Here is a 20173-nt window from a genome sequence, read left to right on the forward strand (position 1 = left end):
AAGGTCCTGATTTCGAGTCTCGGCCGGGCATACAGTTACAGCCAGCCAAGAAGATTCAACTCTGTGATTGTTGTCTTACTATCTGGACTGACACAGAACTGTCCTGCTAAATTCATTTGATTTTATCTTGTCGTTTCAATTAAGTGTTCGGAATGAACACTTAAGTGGCCGTGCGGTTCTAGGCGCTTCAGTCTGGAACCGCGAGACTGCTACGGCCGCAGGTTCGAATCCTGCCTCGGGCATGAATGTGTGTGATGTCCTTAGGTTAGTTAGGTTTAAGCAGTTCTAAGTTCTAGTGGACTGATGACCTCAGATGTTTAGTCCCATAGTGCTCAGAGCCATTTGAACCATTTTTTGAACACTTAAGTTGGTCATCGAGTTATCAGAGAGATAATTTTGAGTACAGGAAAGCTGTTCCACGTAGTCCTCTTCTTCTTCTTCTTCGTTACTTGATCCTGTTCTCTGCAGATTGATGCAATGTTAGCGAAAGTTGTGGCCTGTAGCTGTCGCCACCACACCCCCAGAACAGAATTTGTGTGCCTCATCTGCATGACTCCGGAGAAAATTCATATTTAAGCGTGAGAACGTTGTCTGAATGTTTGCATAGTGTGTATCTGAGGTTGTATGTGGGTATCCGCCGGGTACTTACCTAGGTGGGTGTGGAAAACCACCTAAAAGTCTCAGTGAGAGTGGCTGGCTAACGAGTCCCATCAGTTTGGGGCAGTATCGCATCCCTCAATGTCAGAAGTGGCGCGTTAAGGTATTCGGCTGTCCGTTTGGGTCAAGGATGTTATACGCAGTAACAACAATTAACTTCATCTTTTAGATTTTAAACCGTCTGCCTTAACCACCACTAGTACAATTAGTGAGTTAGAAAAGCTGCAGTTGTTCGCTAGCTCTGTGTTAATGTAGTCACGCTGTTGAGGAAAGACTGTTTTAACTGTTCATTCCAATCTCACGGACGACTAACCTTTTACCTTTTCTGTTGGAGTGCTAGAAGCGACCAGATCTAAAATCTCTAAAGAAATCCCATCAAAAGGCTTTTTGTTCCATTCAGTATGGTAATACTTGTGAAGGGATGGAAGGTTTGGGATTAACGTCCCTTCCCCACTGTGGTCTTTAGAGATGAAGCACAAGCTCGGATTGGTTCAAGGATGGAGAAGGAAATCAGCAGCGCCTTTTCAAAGGAACCATCCAGATATTTGCCTGGGCCGATTTAGACAAATCACGGGAAACCTGATCTGGACGGCGGAAGTGGATTTCAACCATCTTCCCCTCGAATACCGAGTCCATGTTGTTAAGACTGCACCACCTCACTCGGTAATAAACAAATGATATTGCAGAATTCTTAACTTGGTAATGCCACTTGTTTCTTGCTTCTGTTCACACAATTTTTAATTTTTTTGTAAATTTGTAATTTGAATGATGAAATTGTGGCACTGAAGAATTTGTTGTCTTTGTTTCTTTATGCGTCTACTCCTACTGCCACACTACCATATTCATGCAGGCCTGTAATGCTACTTGAGTGTGACACAGGTCTTCACAGATTGTTTAGAGATCAAAAGTGCGTAATAGCTTACTATAACGTGACGATTTCGACACGATCATGTTACAGATACTTGATGTTAAATGAAGATAGGCTTTCGTCATAAGGCTATCGTGATGGGTTGTATTTCATTTGTGTTAATATGGTGCATACCGTGGAGCGTTAAATGTTACTTTATTGAACAAAATGTATAAAAGTAAGAGAGAACTGATAGTCAGCAATATATGCTCTCACATTATCTAAAACAGTCTGATCATGCTCAGCCACTTTTTCAATTCCAAGTCTGTAAAAATCTACTTCTTCAGAGTTTAGCGATGTCGTCAAGCAAAGTTTAACGCACTTGCTTCAGCAAAGAACTATTCTTTATTCGATAAGGAGCAAGAAAGGTAAACATTTGAGGGTGCAAGATTAGAAGAATCTACATCTACATCTACATTTATACTCCGCAAGCCACCCAACGGTGTGTGGCGGAGGGCACTTTACGTGCCACTGTCATTACCTCCCTTTCCTGTTCCAGTCGCGTATGGTTCGCGGGAAGAACGACTGTCTGAAAGCCTCCGTGCGCGCTCTAATCTCTCTAATTTTACATTCGTGATCTCCTCGGGAGGTATAAGTAGGGGGAAGCAATATATTCGATACCTCATACAGAAACGCACCCTCTCGAAACCTGGCGAGCAAGCTACACCGCGATGCAGAGCGCCTCTCTTGCAGAGTCTGCCACTTGAGTTTATTAAACATCTCCGTAACGCTATCACGGTTACCAAATAGCCCTGTGACGAAACGCGCCGCTCTTCTTTGGATCTTCTCTATCTCCTCCGTCAGACCGATCTGGTACGGATCCCACACTGATGAGCAATACTCAAGTACAGGTCGAACGAGTGTTTTGTAAGCCACCTCCTTTGTTGATGGACTACATTTTCTAAGCACTCTCCCAATGAATCTCAACCTGGTACCCGCCTTACCAACAATTAATTTTATATGATCATTCCACTTCAAATCGTTCCGGACGCATACTCCCAGATATTTTACAGAAGTAACTGCTACCAATGTTTGTTCCGCTATCATATAATCATACAGTAAAGGATCCTTCTTTCTATGTACTCGCAATACATTACATTTGTCTATGTTAAGGGTCAGTTGCCACTCCCTGCACCAAGTGCCTATCCGCTGCAGATCTTCCTGCATTTCGCTACAATTTTCTAATGCTGCAACTTCTCTGTATACTACAGCATCATCCACGAAAAGCCGCATGGAACTTCCGACACTATCTACTAGGTCATTTATATATATTGTGAAAAGCAATGGTCCCATAACACTCCCCTGTGGCACGCCAGAGGTTACTTTAACGTCTGTAGACGTCTCTCCATTGATAACAACATGCTGTGTTCTGTTTGCTAAAAATTCTTCAATCCAGCCACACAGCTGGTCTGATATTCCGTAGGCTCTTACTTTGTTTATCAGGCGACAGTGTGGAACTGTATCGAACGCCTTCCGGAAGTCAAGAAAAATAGCATCTACCTGGGAGCCGGTATCTAATATTTTCTGGGTCTCATGAACAAATAAATCGAGTTGGGTCTCACACGATCGCTGTTTCCGGAATCCATGTTGATTCCTACATAGTAGATTCTGGGTTTCCAAAAGCGACATGATACTCGAGCAAAAAACATGTTCTAAGATTCTACAACAGATCGACGTCAGAGATATAGGTGGTGTGGAGGATGATTTCCCAACGAAGCTACTGGACAGCTTCTTTTATGAAATCAACAGAGTGCAGGCAGCTTACCGGGCAGCAGCAACACTTGATGTAGACTTCTTGATCGTTTTTCTTGTACTGCGACTGCAAGATGCCTCGGTTGTTGCAACAGATATTAACTGGGACGAGCACACACCTGGGATTCCCTTCGTAACGAAAAGCACCTTCTTTGTGCCAAAAGATGCATTGCATTTCATATGTGGACTCACACTGCCCATTGTTTGAGAAGTTTTTTTGTTAAAATTCAATCATTATTTTCTTTTCATGAAGTTAACATAAGTTGGTTCAGGTCCTCTTCTGGCCATATGGAGTTAGGCCTTGTGTGTTTTCCTTAAAGTTATTAAGGCATATAATAGGATAATTCCTTTGAAAGGGTACAGGTGGTTCACATTCCAGTGTTTCCGAATCCAAGTTTTAGCTTCGTCAGTAGCGATTTCGTGGTCGACTGGAAGTTTAAACCTAATCTTACTGCCTTTCCTTTTCTCCAAAATTGCCCACTGAATACTAGTATCGCACAAAGTCTAAATGGGCACAGTTCATGCATATTACAGGACACAATGATGTGGCCCATAGAGATAAACTGTAAAAAAACGTCTTTCGTGAATGCGGTGATTAACTCAACTCAAAACGATCCTACTTGAATCGAGGAAACTACTTTCTACGGTGATTTCTTCGATGGCCTTGACATGACTCTTCTGTTTCCAGCTGCCTACACCGCCTTCACACCTCTATTAAATCCAAAGAGAACAAAATGTCACATATGTTAGACACTTTTTTGTTTTACGCTTCGTTTTCTAACTCTTAAATTATAGTCGTCATAACATTCAAATATGCAACATTTATTAAGTTACCACACTTCAACTAAAAAATGAAGATCGATGAATTCACTTATTAATAGCGTAACAGGCAAAACAGAATCATCACGAACTTATGCACCAAAATATCAGTTTGCGTAAGAACAACAAAATAGCCACGAACTTGTGCCCCAAGATACTTTATTCAGGTCAGTTTTACCCACGGTGATAATGACATATTTTAATATTCCTCACGTCATATGTTGCCTGAGCAATTGTGACAACTCTGTAGTTACTGAAAGATGTTCACTCAGTTTATCGAAGATATTTCACGCTGAAAACCAAACTACAGTATTAAATAATATACAATACTAAATAATTTTGTGCATGCCAATCCGAGTGCAGACACGTGCACTTTATGCCTTATGTTAGCCGCCCGAGGGTAGCTTATCGGCGCTTGCTACAGCGGGCGGAAACTCTCGATCACAAGTTGTTCTGATTTTGACAGACAGCCCCAAGCTCTTTCACGGAGATGTTTTTGCAAAGTTTTGCTATTACTGTCAGGTTAGAATATTAAGTAAACTATCTTTGAACTTTCATCAGACGATACTTTTACCAGAGAGGTGAAATGCAGGTTAAAAAATAAAGGAAGGAGTGTTTTCGATATCTCGGCTTTGAGGTTATACTGTTCGCCGTTTACTACTAAATCACAAACACGTACAGCATCAGAACACTTCAAGTGAAAGACAACGCTTGCTGTATAGACTTCAGAATTCCTCGGTTGTCAGTAGGTGGAAACGACACCCACATGATTTCAGTGATTTCAAAATCAAGTCGAATGTACACATTGGGTAATCGAGTAAGCTGGTGAATGGCGGTGCGGTTGAACAAGGAAATGAATGCATTGAACAGGCTGTAATCCACCACTAACGACTCAGAATTCTTACCCAGCTTGGAACATCATTCATCGCGACAGAATTATGACACAGCCACATGCGAAGCTGGGTATTGGATTGATGCTTAGACTGGTAAGCCTAAGGCCTTGTTTCGATTATCATTACTCTTGACCATTTTTAAGAAGGATGAACAGACTCTTTTCATCTCTGATAACGCCAGGTGAAGAACACAGCGATGCACTGTGGCTCCAAATCCACTTTATACATGATGTTCCTTCGCTACTGACTAGAGCAGAGTCGGTTTAGGTTTGTCCATTACAGAGTCGGAAGTTATGGCAAGTGCAAACAGTGACCAATAAGCTTTCTCACATTCGCAGTGTTAATTTATTGAATGATCTAATCATCATGTAAGGCCATAGGGGACAAATTTCCTATTTAGTTTGAAACTGAGTTGTGGAAAATAATAGTTCAGGAATGAGATTCCAACTAGGATCTCCCCTTTTGTGAGATTTGACACTTTCGGGACGACTTAGTTCCATCGTTTCTTTGCTTAGCAAAGATTCCAGAATTATCACACCATGCCACTTCTTGCTACTGATGAAAAAGAATTCGTGCTAGACAACAACGATGATACGTGCGGGTTCAATTCCCAGTAAGCGAATAAATTTTTGTCACTTTATTTCTAGTTCAAAAATTCATACTTCTCGCTACCAGTGAAAGAAAACAATATACAACATATCGATATTGGTGTCTAACATTTGATTTTGCCTAGTTAACAGTCCGATTAAATGCTAGGTTACAATGCCCTTGCAACACAAAACATTATGTTCCGTCATTTCAAGTTTAAACATGCACACGTTCTGTCAGTTGTGAATGAGACTATAAACATCTTTCATGGCTAGTTATAAACAACTGTAGCTCGTGAATAGAAGTCTTGACTCATTATACAAATTCCTGTCAAGTAACTTCAACTTCGGACTGATACTGGCCAAATATTTGAATTTCTCGTCCTTTTATGCCTAGTCAGCTATGACGCTTGGTGTTGTGTTCGAATGTCAGTCAGACAAGAAAGCTCTGCTTATTTAGTATTTGCTGTAGGTGTTGGATCTGAATCCATATCCAGAACAAAGGAGTCATGACATTTAAAGTTCAAACATGTAAACAGCTAGCTGTTTGTGAATACCTTAGATATTTAGTGTCACTTTGCAATGACAAATAGGGAGAAGGGGACTTTCCAACACCACATAGATCCACATGCCATTATGAGTACAGTGAAATTACTAGTGATAATCTGTTGATGCTGAGCTTTCCAGAGAACGCTTGACGCTGTTGATCACGGTTTTCCTGCGTGATTACTTCATTAACCAGTTAATGCAGAACCACTCGTCTAGATAACGACGGTTAACAGATAGGTGGAAAACCTTTTAGATTGCAATCATATTTCCAATTATCACAGAAGTTTGGGTGTACACGTTTCGCAAAATCTCTTAAAAATAGTGTTGACTAAGGATTACTTAATGATTTATGTGATAGGGTATGTCCGCCTGCTGAGCTGGGTGGTAATGTGCTCGCCTTCCATGCAAACGGGTCCGAGTTCGATTCCCGGCCGGGTTAGAGATTTTCTCTGCTCGGGGACTGGATGTTGTGTCATCATCATTTCATCCTCATCACCGGCGCGCAAGTCGCCCAATGTGTTGTCGACTGAAATAAGACTTGCACTTAGCGGCCGAACTTCCCCTGATAGGGCCTCCCGGCCAACGATGCCACACGCTCATTTAACTTCATTATGTGATAAGTTTATGGATTTCACTTGTCTCATATACTAATGAGAGTCACGTATTGGAATAAATTTGAGTTTGCAAGCGTGCAGGACTGTCTCATCTCTTGTAAAGTGTTTCCTGGTATTTGCAGTATCGTGGTGTTGATTTATATCTGGATTCCCTGCCGTACAGTGCAGTGTTCCCTAGTGGTCACTTACGGTAACCGTTATGTATAGTCTAAGGACTGTGATGAAAAGAGATTGGAGGATCTTCAAGAAAGTTACACTGTGTGGGCTGCATGCGAATCAGGTGGGGCGGAATTCGGGTCGTTTGGATACTTTTCAGGATGATAGTATATTATGGGAAATTGGATTCGTATATACTATAATGTTCGCAATGGTTATGTAATGGTGCGTATCCAATTGTATTTTCAGTTTATGGCACCAAAGTCCACAGATAAAATACCATTGTAATACCTGTTCAACAAGTGAGAAACTGAACACCTATTTTGGGAACCGTAATGGTACAATACATCCATCATACCTAGGTAATACTATAAAACATGGAGCCGTCATCTTGAAAAACTGCAGCTCAATCAGTGAAAATCTGTGTAAACTGTTTGTCGTCTACTACCATTACTCTTTCCAGGATAGTCAGACAGAGCGGTTCTATATTCAACACATGTACAACACATTCTTCGGTAATTGTGTTTGTCAACCCTTCTATGTCAAAATGTGTGATTGGTAAGATGATGTACTAAATAACTAAATCGAAACATAGATGGGTCACCATATTCTGCAGAATTCTGCCGTAATGTTTCAGCTGATATGTTTATCCCATTCTTAAAATCTAAAAACACCTATGCACCAAGAGTTGCTCCTTACACAAAGAGCAGACATAGTATTATGAAATGATTCTGCGTATTTGAATCGCTACAAGACAAATATCAACTGTTTATCCTGCGCTTAGAGTAGCAGGAGAAAAGGCGATGCTTTTATGCACAATTTGATCACAATGCAAAGCATACTTTAATTAGGCAAAAATAATGGTGCAGACACGTCGCCGTAATCTCTCAGATATAGTTGTAAAATTTTAAAGTTAATTTAGATTATCCATTAGGCATGTACTTACTCAAGGTAGAAATAAACATTATGATGAAACCAGTGAACATGGGAATGCTGTATCCAATCCTGAAACAGAAAAAAATTATCAGAACGTAAGAAAGCGGTAGCCGTCGATGTGAAAGGAGATTAGTGTTGCTAATAGAAGGGCAACAAATAGTAATTATAGGTCTCGTAAAGATGGAACTATGTAGCTAAAGAGTCACTAAAAAAAGACATTGAGAGTCTCCGGGCTGTTATGGAACATACTCATCATGTTTAGACAAAAACGTCTACTGTGTTTAGATGTTGGTAACTGAATGCAGAGTTTTAAATAAATCAGAAGTTTTAGTATAAGAAATTCTTAGTATTTTGTAAAATTTAAATAAAAATATTGTCTCTGGTCACATGTTGTACTTATTTTCTCCGTATTTACGAGATAAATCTGGAAGTACCACTTTTTTTAAAAATGCAAAGTGCATTTCATTCTTGTGATAGACCAGGCATGTTTCGGTACCTACATACCACAGCCTGTCGGTATTTGTTTATTTATTTGGAAAAAAATTATAATACAATGGATACTGATATGGGACCCCTGTAGTTGACTGTCGCCATGAACACATTTTGTAGTTTCAAAACATAAATAAATAAGTAGGTAACCAGGAAAGACAATGTATAGCTGTAGAAAGAAGGAACAATTTTGCTTTGCAGAAGGAAGATTTTGAGAACAAAAATTTTGTGTGTGTTATTTCTAACGTCATCTAACAAGACAGGAAAGGAGACGTTTATGTTATTACTAATAACAAATTACTTATCTGTATCTCCATCTTTAGGGCTCACAGATATCTATGGCGAATTACATCGTGGCCTATTGAACTGGTGCACTCTACGGAGGTTATAGTGATAAGCAAACGGCAAAGATAGACGTATTTCAGAGTGAAACACATTGCAGCAAAACTGTCTACAGCACGGTTAAACAAGTTAATTTCATGTAGATAAACGAGTATTCGTCGCCAGACAGAGATGCAGACCTAATAAAATACAAATATTTAATAAAATCATAGTTCTTTAAAAATAAAAGTTCACTTGGGATTCCTATTTCTTTACTCCGACGACATCCTTACAGTGCGAGTGCCACAAGAATGATCGGATCATTCAAAAGGAGTGACACCATTTTGTACTATCGCAAAACTGGCATATGACTCACCTAACGGGAGAAAAATCTTTCTCTAACTAATATTGGTGTTAGGGTTTGTGCGAAGCTGTTGGTTGCAATACGCTGTAAGTGGCGTAAAAAATGCAACGTCTCTATTGGCTATAGCTTGTGGGTCACCTGTGTGTAGGCAGAAGAAACATGATCACAACGTTATCTCTAGCTGAAGTTCTAGCTTGCACAGATTTGGTACGTATTGATTGTCCGTCTAATATTAATAACACCTTTCTCTTACATCCAGATTTTACAGTTTTGATGAAGCGCTCCATCCACTGAACAGACAATTCACTAGTCATCCAACTGCTGTCTGAAGCAGGGTAATTTCAAGACGGGTGGAGCTACAGGTTTCAAATCATCATAAAATGGTATTCTCTTAAATTGAGGCACATACTCACACAGCAGGAGCAACAAACAGATATGTTATTTGTTCCCCTTTCTGCGCCAGTTATTGCGCCTACTTTTTGTTTCCCGCTTCGTGTTTTTGAGGTTTCTGTACCGTGGATAGGCAAATGTCGTCCATATTGAATAACCGCATAACCTAAACATCATGTTTGTTCACTAAATAAGAAAAAAACTTGAAAAAAATTTCATGTTCTTCGTTGAAGCCAAATGCTGTAGCTGTCGAAGTAGCTTCTGGTTGGCACAAACATAATTCAAGGTGCCCAAACGTGAAGCTGTAATACTGTTGTTTACGTGCCGTCCTATTTTTAAATCTGTGTACTCCCATTTGCTTGTGCCAAATCAAAGGCTAACCTTTACAGTTCGAGGACCTCCAGACATGAGGGACTCAAGTAGCAGAATGTGATCCACTAGTTCGTCCTCAAGCTTCACAGGTAGGCCTGTGCTATGTCCTAATTTCTTCAACACATATGGTGGTACTGTTATTAGAATAATATTGTTAAAACATATGTAGTGACCATCGTTTTAAAATGTACCGTTGTAGTATATAGGTGGTTCTGAATAAGTTCGAAGGTTGTACAGTCCAGAATCGGTATGCCAATCAGGCAAAAACGCCTTGAGCATTGAGGCAATGATCCCACCGATGTACCAGGTTGCCGGCCGCAGTGGTCTAGCGGTTCTAGGCGCTCAGTCCGGAACCACGCGATTGCTACGGTCGCAGGTTCGAATCCTGCCTCGGGCATGGATGTGTGTGATGTCTTTAGGTTAGTTAGGTTTAAGTAGTTCTAAGTTCTAGGGGACTGATGACCACAGATCTTAAGTCCCATAGTGCTCAGAGACATTTGAAGTACCAGGTTGAAGGTACCAGCTTGGCAAAGACCATGCCCTGCTACGTGAAGAAGTCCGTAACTGCCTGCTGCACATTCTTGTCCGTCAGAAATCGTCGACCTTAGGTTTTTTTAAGGGACCAATGGCATGAAAATCGTATAATGGCTTGTGGAAAGATCACCCGCGTCGTAATCGCGCTGCGTTGCATATACGCTGCAGCGATGCCTCCTCACGGAAACTTTGTGATCGCCTCTTATGTAAGAAAAGTAATGGTACAATTTTTTGTATAAGGGGATGCCATACTTTTTGAACTTATTGTTTACGGGGTATTGGTTAGGGCGATTGTAAAATTTTCTACGCTATATTATCCCTAAATAAGTGTAATTTCCCATTACATAAATTATAAATAACCTTTTCATACATGTGAGAGTACGATTCCACAAACAAATATTTATCACCTCAGAGCCTGAATGAACCACTCCACGCCAGAATTCTCAACTGTCTGTCAAACTGCCGTGTATAATTTCTAGATACAGCATAGTACACGTTCTGTCAAACAGGCGTCCTCACAATGTACACTGTTTGCTAACTACGTTATTGGTACAGTTTACAAGGTAGTACAATTTATAAGACATTCCCCTGTGTGCAGCTTTGTGATCATGGCTGCTGTCACCTTGGGACAACGAAGTGTCCGCACCATACTCAGCGTGACGTATAACACACTACTGGCCATTAAAATTGCTACACCACGAAGATGACGTGCTACAGGCGCGAAATTTAACCGACAGGAAGAAGATGCTGTGATATTCAAATGATCAGCTTTTCAGAGCATTCACACAAGGTTGGCGCCGGTGACGACACTTACAACGTGCTGACAGGAGGAAAGTTTCCAACCGATTTCTCATACACAAACAGCACTTGACCGGCGTTGCGTGGTGAAACGTTGTTGTGATGCCTCGTGTAAGGAGGAGAAATGCGTACCATCACGTTTCCGACTTCGATAAAGGTCGGATTGTAGCTTATCGTGATTGCGGTTTTTCGTATCGCGAAATTACTGCTCGCGTTGGTCGAGATCCAATGACTTAGCAGAATATGGAATCGACCTCGTATCACTAGCAGTCGAGATGACAGGCATCATATCCGCATGGCTGTAACGGATCGTGCAGCCACGACTCGATCCCTGAGTCATCAGATGTGGACGCTTGCAAGACAACAACCATCTGCACGAACAGTTCGACCACGTTTGCAGCAGCACGGACTATCAGTTCGGAGACCATGGCTGCGGTTATCCTTGACGCTGCATCACAGACAGGAGCGCTTGCGATGGTGTGCTCAACGACGAACCTGGGTGCACGAATGGCAAAACGTCATTTTTTCGGATGAATCCAGATTCTGTTTACAGCATCATGATGATCGCATCCGTGTTTGGCGACACCGCGGTGAACGCACATTGGAAGCGCGTATAGGTCACCGCCATACTGGCGTATCACCCGGCATGATGGTATGGGGTGTCATTGGTTACACGTCTCGGTCACCTCTTGTTCGCATTGACGGCACTTTGAACAGTCGTTACATTTCAGATGTGTTACGACCCATGGCTCTACCCTTCACTCGATCCCTGCGAAACCCTACATTTCAGCAGGATAATGCACGACCGCATGTTGCAGGTCCTGTACGGGCCTTTCTGGATGCAGAATATGTTCGACTGCTGCCCTGGCCAGCACATTCTCCAGATCTCTCACCAACTGAAAACGTCTGGTCAATGGTGGCTTAGTAACTGGCTCGTCACAATACGCCAGTCACTACTCTTGATGATCTGTGGTATCGTGTTGAAGCTGCATGGGCAGATGTACCTGTACACGCCGTCCAAGCTCTGTTTGACTCAATGCCCAGGCGCACCAAGGCCGTCATTACATCCAGAGGTGATTGTTCTGGGTACTGATTTCTCAGGATCTATGCCCCTTAATTGCCTGAAAATGTAATCACATGTCAGTTCTAGTATAATATATTTGTCCAATGTATACCCGTTTATCATCTGCATTTCTTCTTGGTGTAGCAATTTTAATGGGCAGTAGTGTAAATGGCAACACTAGGCTACCGACGATTTCTACTGATAGACTCTAGTTTATGTTCCTGGTAAGCTGAATGCGAGGGGCCAATTCATGGTACGAAAACACCCTCACCGCAACGCGGAACTATCTTAGACCTGAAATACGCCCTCCACACGCTCAAGGCGAAACGCCTCAGTGGGCCTCAGTGTACTCGACACCTAATATCATTTGGAAACAGGAAAAACCGCTACTCTCTGGACCACGCTACGAGACGTATGAGAAAATTAATGAGATTGATTCTTTATCCACCAAAATTTTTATTTCGAGACACCAATATTGTTCCATCCAAAGCAGTTCCCTTCGGCAACTAAACACCGGCGGAGTCGTTGTTTCCGGTCTGGGCAGCAGCACTGGAAAGCTTCAACTGGTAGGGCCTTCAACATGTCGGTCACATTCTTCTTAACGTTTTCCATAGTCCAAAAATGATGTCCTTTCAAGGCATTTTCCAATTTTCGGGAGAAGAGAAAAGTCGCAAGGACTCAGATGAGCTGAATAGGGGGGCTGTAGAACAACGGAATGCCGTTTGAGGTAAAAAAAAAAAATACCGTGATGGAAGTGGTCGCTTGACATGGGGCGTTCTCATGATGCAGCATGCACTTGTCTGCTATGTCCGTTCTCACTCGATTCGCCCTTTCCCTGAACATTTTAATCACATCTGTGTAAAACAACTGGTTAGCAGTTGGTCCTGGAGGAACAGTGCTTTGTGCACCATACCCCTACTGTGCAAAAAAAGCTGTATTCTTCACCTGTGATCACATGACTGAACCATTCGCGGTCATTGGTATCAACACATGCGCTTCTTCGATTGTCCTTCTCAGTTCTAAGGTTTTTCGGCACCATTTTGGCGCAAACCTTTCGCATGTGCAAATCTTTGGTCAAAACTTGATGCACGGTGAAAGTGTTTAAGTGTAACAGGTCATCCATCATCCTTATTGTTAAACGTCGTACTGCTCTTACAAGAGCTCCCTGAGCGAGGTTGATCTTCGAAGTATTCTCTGTCTCCAAAAATGATTTTTTCCGTCCAAAAACTTGTGCTCTTGATAAGGAATGTTCCCCATAGGCGTGTTTCAAAGATCACACTCGCGGATTCACCAAATTTAACACAAAACTTGATGGCATAATGTTGCTCTAAATTCAGGTGTTCCATTTCGTAACACACTACAAGAACACAACTTCACTGATGGTGCTCTCAAAAGTCACATGATGACTGTACGGAGCTGGAATTCGGTCTGAGTATCTGGAAGAGATGAACACACCGGTCTACACAAACAGAACGCCACAGCGTTACGAGATCGCTTGCAGTACTGTCAATATCATTACTTTTCTCACACACTTCGTATAGGCCTCCAGTGGTCTAGTTTACAGTTTCTGTTTTGTTTGGCTCATTGGATAATTGAAAACTCTGTATATATATATGACTTTTGACAGTAGTCTTTACCGAGGTACTCGCCCACCAGTATCCATTGAATGCAGATCCCTTCAAAATTTTCGCCCGGAAACTAGTTGAGATGGATCTACATTCATTGACAGCAGCAACCCCTGACCGATCTGAAACCTATTCTGATTGGAAAGACGTACCAGTCGTCTTCGGTCCTTTTCTGTTAGGCTCTTTTTACGACAACTGTTCTTAGACCATGTTACATGGCTGCGAGTGGTGACCATTCCTTGGTGACACGTTGGGCAGTCCTCTTTAACACAGCAACAAATCGTGCAACTTCATTGACGGTGTGTTCCTTTATGTCATTCTGTCACGTCCAAAGTCGACCTATCTTACCACACTAGCTGGTGTCATACATACGACAGGCTCATAAACTTCAGTGTCATGACTTACGTCAGCGGTAATGTGACCGATTGGCACCAGGTGTACACCATCTACAGCGTTTAAATGAGACCAGAGGGCTCTTTTAAGTGGACAATGTAATTTCGCTAAAGGAAATTTTTTTGTGGTATATAATCTATTAAAAGATATGGCTGACAGCAATGTTTTTTTGCACGGGAGGCGGGCAGTGAGAGGATAGGGGAGGTGCTTACTTGTGAGTGAGCGGGCCGACGATGGGGTTGGCGAGCAGCTGGACGAAGGCCTTGGATGCGAACATCATGCCGACTGCCACCGTCTCCTCGATGAGGTCCTTGTGCCGCTGCCTGCGACGCTGCTCTTCGGGCGAGAGGGTCGTCGTCACGTTGTCTGCGGAGACAATAAAGTAGTTCCTCAGGGCAGCGTGTTAGGACCATCATTCTTCCTAAAATACAACAAAAACTTTCAAATGTTGTTAGTCAACGGAAAAGAATTCACTTTCCTGAAGGCAGGAGCAGTGCAGTCTCTGAAAAATCAAGAAAACTCTCTTTAAGTAAAACAAATGAAATCCTCAACGAAGTTTGCAAATTGTCAGTCTGTCTAGAAATATGAAGAAGAGCTTCATTTTCTTTGTAATCCATACAAATCATGACGAAAGTTTCCACATTTCACCTTCAAGACAAGAGGTAGGTCACTGTCTTCATAATATTTTTCCATCAGATATGGAACATGCATGTACTTAATATATAAAGGGGAAAGGTTGTTATCAAAAGTATCTAAAGATTCTTGCTTCAAATTTCTACGTTCAGATGAAACAATGAAAAAAATTAATGAAAAACTGAATGCGTAACAAACGAAATATATTGTGGTGAACTGACAGTAATTCCTATCGTGAGAATGAATTATAGCGGCAGTACCCGCGTTGGAGATAGTACATCAAACGCCACCACATCGCCGGACGAGCGAAAGCTCGACAATTTGACAGAAACGTGACTGCAAACTCTTATTTATTGATTAGCTGTTGTTGTTATATATGCAACGGAGCAAGGCTGGCCGTGAATAACCTGTTGCAGAACGTAATAGAGGCCACCTTCATCACGCGGTATGCTGTAGGTGATGACGCACTCATTCTCCGCATTCCGCTGATACCTCGTGATTTCAATGTGCCCTTCGATTTAAAACGATTGCGGTTTCCCACCCGGCTTGCATTCGCTATGAGTATCAACAACACACAGAGCGAATCACTTCGTGTGGCACATATTGAACATCACGGGCGACGCCGGACACTGCAGCTGGCGGTGGTGGTTAGTGTTTAACGTCCCGTCGACAACGAGGTCATTAGAGACGGAGCGCAAGCTCGGGTTAGGGAAGGATTGGGAAGGAAATCGGCTGTGCCCTTTCAAAGGAACCATCCCGGCATTTAGGGAAATCACGGAAAACTTAAATCAGGATGGCCGGAGACGGGATTGAACCGTCGTCCTCCCGAATGCGAGTCCAGTGTGCTAACCACTGCGCCACCTCGCTCGGTACGCTGCAGCTGGTATGCAATAAAGTTAACACTGAGAATAAATAAAATAAATGCGATGAATTTCAGTTTGAAAGGGTAAAATGACATATAATTAAATGTAGATGGTACATCTCTAGATTCCTAGGAATCAATACAGATTGTCAGTTGTTGCACCAGGTTATATTTTAAAACTGTACTTTAATAGGAACTACTAGGCACCTGCGTGGTTCATCCTTGAGTACATCTACAATGGATGTGGATATTTCATTCTCGTCAAACAAATATCGCATTCCATGCGTAATTCCACATCACACAGTTGTAAAAGTGCACGACTTCGAACCGGACATGTGACTGTACGGTAAACAGTTGTATGTAGATATATCCTTTGTGGCTTTGAACTCTGTTTTGATAGATGCTCGGTTACCTTTTGAAACTAATCTTAGGATATATTTGAAGCAATTGAATAAATAGTAGGTGCAGGGAAGCTAAGACGGAATGGCTTCAGGAAAAACGTGAAGAATTCGGAAAAGAAATGGTCGTCGGTCGGACTGAATCAGTATATAGAAAAGTCAAATCAACCTTCGATGAAATTAAAAGCAACGGTGACAACATTATGATTGGGATGGTAGTTCCACCGTTAAGCGCAGAGGAGAGAGCGAGTAGGTAGAAGAAGTACATTGGAGGTGTCTACGAGGGGGAGGACTCGTTTGATGACATGGCTGAGGAAGAAATGAGAGTTGGTATGGAAGACACAGGAAATACGATATTAGAGCTTAGCAGTGCTTTGGAAGGCTTCCGATCAAATAAGGCAGAAGAGATACATAGTATTCCATTAGAATTTCTGAAATCATTGGGGGAAGTGGCACCAATTGGTTAAGTCTGGTCACATAACATCCGACTTTCGGAAATCTGTCATCCAAACGATTCCGTGTTGTGAACTGGCAAGACAGCCAGTCCACTAGGAGGAAGCCGAAAGGCACGCGCTTAAGCTCACGCAGGCTGGCGTGAGGTCTGGAACAGGTAAAGTAATTGAGACTAGCAAATAAAGTACGTAGCTGCTGGAATACTTAACTTTAGTCCATAATTGGTGAACATCAGTCTGACGGTACATGCATCACAAGATAAATAGCAAATGATAATGGCGCCTTGCTAGGTCGTAGCAAATGACGTAGCTGAAGGCTATGCTAACTATCGTCTCGGCAAATGAGAACATAATTTGTCAGTGAACCATCGCTAGCAAAGTCGGCTGTACAACTGGGGCGAGTGCTAGGAAGTCTCTCTAGACCTGCCGCGTGGCGGCGCTCGGTCTGCAATCACTGATAGTGGCGACACGCGGGTCCGACATATACTACCGGACCGCGGCCGATTTAAAGGCTACCACCTAGCAAGTGTGGTGTCTGGCGGTGACACCAGAACTACTGCACAATCAGCTTAGCGGCACACGCATCCAAGTGGATGACAAAGATAATATGCAGAATAATGGAAAATAAATTTGAGGATCTGTTGGATAGTGATCACAGAAGAGATAAGGTCACCGGTAGGCAGTTCTGACGCTGCTAGTAGTGATGGCAGCAAGGATTAAGAAACATCAGGACATGGTATAGGATTTGTCGACCTCAAAAAAGGCTTTGACAAAGTACATGTAGAAAGATTTTCGAAATTCTGACGAAAATAGGAGTAAGCTATTGCGAAAGACGGATAATGTACAATAAGAGCAACAACGAAGAGGGAGTCATAAGAATGGAAGACCAAGAACGAAGTGCTCGTATTAAAAAGGATGTAATTCAGGGATGTAGTCGTTCGCTCCTACTGTTCAATGTATACGTCGAAGGAACAATGACGGAAATAAATGAAAGGTTGAAGAGTGGGCTTAGCATTCTGGACGAAAGGATATAAATGGTAAGATTTGATGCTGACACTGGTATCCTCACTGAAAGTCAGAGCCAGCCGCTGTGGCCGAGCGCTTCTAGGCGCTTCAGTCTGGAACCGTGCGACCGCTACGGTCGAAGGTTCGAATCCCGCCTCGGGTATGGATGTGTGTGATATCCTTAGGTTAGTTCTAAGTTCTAGGGGACTGATGACCTCAGATGTTAAGTCCCATAGTGGTCAGAGCCATTTGAACCATTTTTGCAACGGGCATAGCACTCCATCGCACAAACAGACACCTCGCACCTGTACAGCACTATTCATGCTCGTTTGCATGCTTGCATTCAACATTCTGGCGGCTATACCGGCTATTAACGTACCACCATTTCGCATTTGCAATGGATTATCTCGCGCTTACATTGTTCTCTGTTCTTGCAATGTTAATAACTTACATATGTTACTTAGACAAATGAATTCCCGTAATTTCATTACTCTACGTTAATTATTTTTTTCCGTCAGTGTATGAATACACGATAATAAATAGTGCGTGGTCTCCAGAAACATCACCTACGCTAGAAACAGAAACTCCACCTCACAAAGTAGCACGGGCTTAGGTTACGGTAAACTAATTCGGCCAGCGCTGCTGTCATGGCAGGTTAGAGCAGCAACTGGGCGCGTCATTCTGTGTTCGGCTGTGGGCAGGAGCGGAAAGCCAAAAGGGGATTACGCAAATGGCCGGCCTCGGCCCTCCTCACCCGCCTCCACCCCTCCCCCTACCGACAAAGGCAGCCATCGATTGACGGGGAACACGCCGTGTTTGGCACACGTCACGCGGACTGAGCCGTGTGTACCACGTATCAACAAGGACAGAGCCAGCGGGGCTCGCGGCCGGAAATGGGCGAATGTGCAAATGGTAGGCGCCGGGCCCGCTACGACTAAACGAGCAAAGGCTGCACCGCAGCCGACAACGTTCCCCGCCAAGCTGTGGCTGTTTACCAGGGTTCGTTCAGAACCCACCTTTGCTCGTAGATATCTATTTAACATCGAAGTCGTTGAAATTCTAATGTCAAATTAGTACCATCTGAAATTTAAACTTTTTACAAATGTTATAGCGAAGTTAACCCGCTAATGAGTCAGCTTACCCATACGACACCACGAACAACGGATATCAAATCTGCGGATTTCCTTCCTAATCGACGAAATCTATACACCTAAAACATGTAATATATTAACCTTGAATATCATATTGAAATACACGATATACAGCATTTAAAGTATTCCTCGAGGCACAGTATCGAGAATTTCACTATCGTATGGCTACATTAGAAATTTATCATTCATTATTTTATGTTGTATAGAAGAACTTAACAACGAGGGGCCTACCGGGACCATCCGACAGCCGTGTCATCCTAAGTGGAGGATGCGGATAGGAGGGGTGTGGGGCAGCACACCGCTCTCCCGGTCGTTATGATAGTATTCTTGACCGAAGCTGCTACTATTCGGTCGAGTAGCTCCTCAATTGGCATGACGAGGCTGAGTTCTGCAGAAATTTTTACGCAGTCTCAGACGGTGTTCAGGGAAGATAGATTAGGCAGAATTGGTGGTGGAGTGTCTGTGTCTGTCAGTAGTGGTTTATCTTGTAGTGAAGTCGAAGTAGATACTCCGTGCGAATTGGTATGGGTGGAGGTTATACTTAACAGACGAACTAAGTTAATAATTGGCTCCTTCTACCGACCCCCAGACTCCGATGATATAGTTGCTGAACAGTTCAGAGAAAATTTGAGTCTCGTAACAAATAAATACCCCGCTCATACGGTTATAGTTGGTGGCGACTTCAATCTTCCCTCGATATGTTGGCAAAAATACTTGTTCAAAACCGGTGGTAGGCAGAAAACATCTTCCGAGATTATCCTAAATGCTTTCTCCGAAAATTATTTCGAGCAGTTAGTCCACGAACCCACGCGAATTGTAAATGGTTGCGAAAACACACTTTATTGTTTACAATATACATAAATGACTTAGTTGACAACATCGGTAGCTCCGTGAGGCTATTTGCAGATGACACGGTTGTCTACAAGAAAGTAGCAACATCAGAAGACTCGTACGTACTCCAGGAGGACCTGCAGAGGATTAATGCATGGTGCGACAGCTGGCAGCTTTCCCTAAACGTAGATAAATGTAATATAATGCGCATACATAGGGGCAGAAATCCATTCCAGTACGATTATGCCATAGGTGGTAAATCATTGGAAGCGGTAACGACCGTAAAATACTTAGGAGTTACTATCCGGAGCGATCTGAAGTGGAATGATCACATAAAACAAATAGTGGGAAAAGCAGGCGCCAGGTTGAGATTCATAGGAAGAATTCTAAGAAAATGTGACTCATCGACGAAAGAAGTAGCTTACAAAACGCTTGTTCGTCCGATTCTTGAGTATTGCTCATCAGTATGGGACCCTTACCAGGTTGGATTAATAGAAGAGATAGACATGATCCAGCGAAAAGCAGCGCGATTCGTCATGGGGACATTTAGTCAGCGCGAGAGCGTTACGGAGATGCTGAACAAGCTCCAGTGGCGGACACTTCAAGAAAGGCGTTACGCAAT

At 42.7% G+C, this 20173-nt stretch overlaps 1 protein-coding gene across 1 annotated transcript in view; it reads right to left on the bottom strand.

Moving 5' to 3' along the window:
• LOC124612930 (synaptic vesicular amine transporter) overlaps positions 1-20173 on the bottom strand; it is a 796314-nt gene that overhangs the window by 87400 nt on the left and 688741 nt on the right. Inside the window, exons 4-5 of the mRNA XM_047141470.1 lie at positions 14432-14585; positions 7881-7939 (exon numbers count right to left, since the gene is read on the bottom strand). Of these exons, the coding sequence (XP_046997426.1) occupies positions 7881-7939; positions 14432-14585 (213 nt within the window). The remainder of the gene's footprint in view (positions 1-7880; positions 7940-14431; positions 14586-20173) is intronic.

Source organism: Schistocerca americana, chromosome 1 (assembly GCF_021461395.2).
Source record: "Schistocerca americana isolate TAMUIC-IGC-003095 chromosome 1, iqSchAmer2.1, whole genome shotgun sequence".
Taxonomy (NCBI): Eukaryota; Metazoa; Arthropoda; class Insecta; order Orthoptera; family Acrididae; genus Schistocerca; species Schistocerca americana.